Source organism: Carica papaya, chromosome 8 (genome assembly GCF_054855325.1).
Source record: "Carica papaya isolate Zhongbai chromosome 8, ASM5485532v1, whole genome shotgun sequence".
NCBI classification, from domain to species: Eukaryota; Viridiplantae; Streptophyta; class Magnoliopsida; order Brassicales; family Caricaceae; genus Carica; species Carica papaya.
The window spans coordinates 12,454,297-12,460,405 of record NC_142316.1 but is presented as its reverse complement, the minus strand read 5'-3'; the positions used below and the strand labels follow the sequence as shown (position 1 = coordinate 12,460,405).

The 6,109-nt window shown below is 29.8% G+C and overlaps 1 protein-coding gene across 1 annotated transcript; it reads right to left on the bottom strand.

The window, feature by feature from the left end:
• Window positions 1-2,552: 2,552 nt before the first annotated feature.
• On the bottom strand, window positions 2,553-3,821 carry LOC110817908 (uncharacterized). The gene is made up of 2 exons (XM_022046629.2): window positions 3,446-3,821; window positions 2,553-3,362 (listed from the first exon to the last, which is right to left on the bottom strand). The coding sequence occupies exons 1-2, from the start codon at window positions 3,644-3,646 to the stop codon at window positions 2,808-2,810; spliced, it is 756 nt and encodes a 251-aa protein (XP_021902321.1). The 5' UTR covers window positions 3,647-3,821; the 3' UTR covers window positions 2,553-2,807.
• Between the last annotated feature and the right edge of the window lie 2,288 nt (window positions 3,822-6,109).

Genomic DNA, 6,109 nt, shown 5'->3' with positions numbered 1-6,109 from the left:
TCATTAATCTGGGTTACTTTGGTAACTTGCTATATTTATAAATCTTGAGTCATAAAACTACGAAACCATAATTTGTATAAAATATACATATATATTTATATTTATGAAATTAACTATAATTTAAAATATATATACATATATATAAACTGTTAGGGTAATAACATATACATATATATAAGCTATTAGTGTAATAATATATACATATATATAAACTGATAATGTAAAATTATATACATATATAAATCGTTAGTGAATTATATACATATAAATTGTTAGTATAAAATTATATACATATATATAAACTGTTAGTATAAAATTATATACATATATATAAATTGTTAATATAATAATATATATCACTGTTACAGTAAAATTATATACATATATAAACTGTTAGTATAAAAGTATATATATATATAAACTATTAATGAATTAATATACATATAAATTATTATTATAATAATATATATAAACTATTACAATAAAATTATATAAATATATATAAACTAGTAATATAAAATTATATACATATATAAAAACTATTAATATAATAATATATATATATATAAACGGTTAATAATATATAAATATATATAAACTGTAGTAGAATTCTAAGATTTGTAAATTCAAACTGGCTCAGATACCAAATATAAGAATATTTAATGTAGAAATTGGTTTTATTAAATTCAACACATCTTAAGAAAAACAAAAACAACAGAAATTTAAAGTTACATACTATTCGAAAATGATGCAATCATAGCGAGATTGAGAGACCCCTTGATAAAATCATTAATTTTTTGATTCACTTCTTCTCTATTTAACTATTATGCACAAGAATAAAGAACTTTAATTGACGAAATACTCAAATAAAAGGGAAACATGTACTCTTTTTATAAATGAGAGAAGATGTCAAAACACATTTATGATAATTTAATATGTTGATAACTATTTTTATTATTATAGTTTAATATTCATAAAATATAATAATTTTATAATTTATTTTAAGGTTACCCAGTTCATCAAGATATCTTTTTTTTTTATAATGGTTATTTATTATTTTAGGTGTCCTTTTATTTGATTTCAACTGTTATAAGTGGATGAAAAAAAATAAAATATGAAGTTAGTGGGTCATCTATTTACTATTGGAATTAACACCCAACACACTAAGAAAGACGTCCATATTCTAGAAACTTTATAAAAAGTCATTTACTATGCCTAAGTACTTGCATAACCCAAAAATATCCATAAATACTTGAAGATTCAGAAAAATACTAGATACTTGAAGTACTTAAAAATGATATTACGTGATTGAAATACTCATAAACGTTTTTAGGTATCAATACTAGGAGTAAAGGTAGATTGACTTTAATAAAAGAGGAGGGAAAATTCATATAAGTTTAAGAAATATAATGTATGATATTTTATAAAATTTAATTAACTTTTTTGTTTTAAACTTATAAGTCATAGATGTAGTTAATGTTGCATTTTATTCTATAAATGATATTGATTGATTGATTTGTTGAATTTCGAAGAGTGGAAGATGAGGAAAGACGATGAGGAACGTGAATGATGATGTTTGGGTTTTTTATTACCATGAGTTTAATTAATGATTATAGTTAATAACTAGGCTAACAATATGAATGAAATTGATGATCCTTGTGCTAAAATTGTTCTATTTAATAGATTTTGGATTAAGATTAAATGTTATAAATGTGAATGATGATAAAAAAAAATTAATAAAAAATAAACAATCAAATTGGACCGTGAACCAGTCTAAACTAAGTCGGTCCAAACTGGTTTGGAGTAAATAAAACCTTCTTTAATCTTCAATACATATAAGGTTCATCTTTTGTGCTTAGTTTGATCCGATTCTAGTAGATGAATATTCTAGGAAGACTGAATTTGATCATAAAGTTTTAATTAAGTTTCTAATTGAAATATATAATTTTAATATAAACATTGTGGAAAAAATATAGATACAATTTAAATTACTAAAATTCGAAGAATATATAAATATATACAATATGCTTGTTGTTAATTTTTCTATATTTTTATGTATACGAATTGATTTTTTTTAAAAGTAATTATAAATTATAACTCAAATCCAAATATAATGATGCATATGTAAGAAGTAGATAATTGCAATTTCATGATTCTCGTGGCAAAAAGAAAGTGGAATATCAGCATCGACCTCACTCAATACCAGAATAACAAGAAAACAAAACGTGAATAATGCCATCTCAACGCTCTCACATAAAGACATGCCACGTAAAGTATGGTGTAATGTATCATGAGCCTCACTCCTCTGAATGTTATCATCTTCTTCTTATTTCTTATCATATCCTCAACTTGGTCCGGTAGGCCTCCTTCTCGACATATATCTATATATTTATATATACATATATATACTATCTGTATAGAATTAAAACAATTAGCAAGAAGAGAAGAAATAACATTTGGGGATCTGGGTATAATCTCTCTTGTACATCTTGGCTTCTTAGCCTTTTCATTCAATAAATTAATATTACTTATGAAAAATAAATCAGAAAATGTGATATAAAATTAATTAAGTTTTATTTACATAATCTTGGTTTAGTAAATACAACAAAACGGTGACATTTCTAAAAATTCACTGATCAGGGAAGCACATTCTTCTGCACTTCTCTTTTATTTAATGCACAGTTGTGGCATCCTCAAACAGTTAGTTTGGTTTGGTCTCCATTGTCTTATTTTTATGAATAAAGCCATAAGGTTTCTGCAACTCTAATTAGAATTTCTCTGTAATGGGTCCTCATGAATAAAGCTGTTTAACACTCTTGCTGAAGAACAGATGCAACAGTTCTTGCCCAGAACTTAAGGTGTTTCTTCATATCAGCAGCCGCACAAACCCTAGGAATTTTTAGGTTCAACAGAGGTGAATCAGGTCTCTTTATAAGCCATGCCTCTGATAAGTATGGTCTTATAATGCCTCTTTCTGTCTCCTCTTCTTCTTTTCCTTCCTCCTCTTTCTGTCTTTTGTTTCTGAACAAGCTAAGTCTCTGTAAACCAGGGAGTAAACTCATCATTCTTGGGCTCATGTGTTCTTTCTTGAATACAAAACCTAAATCCACGAACCCTTTTACTTCTTCAAGTTCCAGCTCTTTTAAGCTCCGGCAACTCATGGATTTCTGTAGTCGTATACTCACTGCAGTAGCATATCGGTGTCTGGATTTTCTCGGCCGTTTTTGAGTTGATGGTGAAGAAGAATGTGAGCAAAATGATCTTCTGGAACTAAGACTCAGTCTTGTTGGTCTTGCCTTAATGTCTTTTCCTTGTTTACCTTCTTCTTCTTCTTCTTCATCTTCTTCGCTGTTGGAATCCTCCTAGACAAAAAAGAAAATAATCAAATATCAGTCAACCAAAAGTAAGAGCTTAAAAGGGATCATACATAGTGTTTGTTTGTTACCAGTTTGGTGGGTACTCCAGATGAGTTTGATACAGTGGTTTCTTGGTCGGATAAAGATTGATTTGGTAATGAGGCAGCTTTAGGAGGCTTGAGGAGTTTATTGTGATGAAACAATGAAGTGGGTTCACTGAAAATAATAACTTGGTGGAACCAAAGACGATCCATAGCTCCTATGAGACACATGGCTAGGTTATCCGCCATTGATGAATGAACAGATAGATAGATAAACAGAGATAGAGAAGAGAGAGAGGGGAAGAGAGAGAGTTTGAAGAAAAGGAAATGTAAATAGAAACAAGGAGAGTTGAAGATTGTGGTGGTGGTGAAAAGAGCGAGAATATTGGAAGGTTGCAGTGGGAAACCTGAAAATATAATTCATGGAGGATGTGGTAATGGGACATGAATTGTTTTACTTCCACATATATATTTTCCATTATAAAATGACTATTTTGCCCCTATAAATCTTGTGGAAGACAAATAAGTTTTATACAATGCAACCCTACACAAAGGAGCCTAAAGCCAACTGGTGGGTACGGTGTGTTAGCCATAGAGATATATATCATGTAGGACCTGGTTTGTGCTTTTGTCTTTTCCCTTTCAAGCATCTCTCTAAAGTTAGCGATCATAATAAATATAATATATATACGTATATAATTAAAAATGCAATTGTTTGGAAAGGATAAAAAGTCGGCTTACTTTTTCTTTCTGTTAATTAGATTATGTATACGTAAGATAATAAAAGAATATGTGGTAATACAGTAAAAATATGTGAGAGTTTAATATTGTATTGATGGAGATGATGATATGGTACAAAAACTTCTCATTGTGGGAAACAAACGAAAAAAAAAAAAAGAATAGATATAAAGAGAAGTATAAGTGTTTTCCCTTTAGAGATATAAGGACAAACTATTCTATATTAAATTAAATCAAAAAATAAAGACATCCAGACATTGTTAAAAATTCACAAGGGTTATTATTAAATATCGAAAAAAGGGTTTTAGATGGGTTTCCTTATAGTTAGTTGATTTTGAATTCCCTACTATGTGATTCAGAACAGATCCCTAATAAAGGGTAGCATTGCAAGAAAGTTTTCACTAGGCAACTTCAAATCACCATCCCTCAAATCTAAACTGGTCTGCTCTAACCCATCTCAAGTTTTAATAAAAATCAAATTTAAGTATGTGCTCTTATGCAAGTATGTTTAAAATTAGAGATGAAAATATGTCGGTTCACGAGCGAGTTTTATTAAATTCGAACTTGATTCTCTTTATGAAAAGCAAATATGATCCTAACCCTAATTCTATCAACTTCGAATTGTCATCCTTCAAATCTAAACTTGTATATTTTAACACATCCTGAGTTTTAATTAAAAGCAAATATAAGATGGTATAAATGCAAGTATGCTTAAATATAGAGATGAAAATAAGTTAGTTCACAAGCTGAATTTTGTTAAATTAGAATATCATCCATCCCTATGAAGAGCAAATATGATCCCAACTCCAATTCGAAGCGAACTTGAATCTTTTTAATATTTCATGGACTGTCTTGGATTTACGAGTTATTGGCTCAAATGTAATCGAGTCATAAATATATCATATTTATATTAAAAAATTAAAAATGTTTTTACTAATATATAAAATAGTATATACAAATTATATAAGCAATATAAATATAATTATATTTATTAATACAATATAATATATATTTAATATAAATATAAATATGTCTATAATAATAAACTACTAAATATATATATGGTGAGTTGTAACACCTCACTTATCACTGTGCTAAAATGATTTAGAGATTCTATTTATTCGGGTCTTTGGTCGTCATAAACTTAAATTAATTTAGGTCTTTTAACATTTTTCGTGATTCGTGATTTCGATTTATTTTTATTTTTATTTGTTTTATTAATTTTTATTTTTATTTTATTTTATTTTATCTTATTTTAAATTAAAAAAATTAGAAAAAAAATTGAAAAACAACGAGATGGGAGAAAACTTGCTCGCAAAAACAATCCCGCGAGAAAGTAGTTTGCCCGCACGGGTGCTGAGCAATGTGCGCGCGCACGTGCGCGCACAGTGGCCCCAGGGCATGTGCACAGCGCGCACGTCGCACGCCAACACGCACGGGACATGCACACAACGCGTATGTCCCATCCATGTGCACGACGCGAGGTCAGGACCAGCGAGCGCGTACTGTCATGCGTAGATGGGTCGTCCGCGCGTCATTTTGCGCACGTACTAACGCCGCACTGTGCATGCGCTGTCCATGCAATAGGCCTATGTGCACCTAGGGCCTGCGCACACAGTAACAAGCCTATGTGCCTACAAGCTAGCTTGCAGCACATCGGCTGGGCACTACCACCTCGGATAGTGCACTGCCGCCACCGATGGAGGAAGTCTTCGTCCTTCATTTTTCGTGCCAAGAACATTTTTCTCCTCTCTTTTCACTAGATTTCGCCATTTGGCGTGAATCCAACGATTCTGAAATTCTATAAATTGCCTTTCCCCTTCTCTTCCTCTCTACACTTCCATTTTTTTCATTTTTTAAATGTTTAGAGAGAAAGAGAGAGAGATAGTAACTTAGTGAAAGAAAAAGAGAAAAAAAGGAAAAACGATGAAGAAGAAAACATTAAGGTTTCGGTAAAGAATCTAGTATTACTTT

Bases quoted from the DNA above. Each gene is read 5' to 3' on its own strand.
- LOC110817908 (XM_022046629.2), bottom strand. From the start codon at position 3,646: ATGGCGGATAACCTAGCCATGTGTCTCATAGGAGCTATGGATCGTCTT. The intron at 3,363-3,445 runs GTAACAAACAAA...TTTTTTGTCTAG, and splicing joins CTGGAGTACCCACCAAACTG to GAGGATTCCAACAGCGAAGA.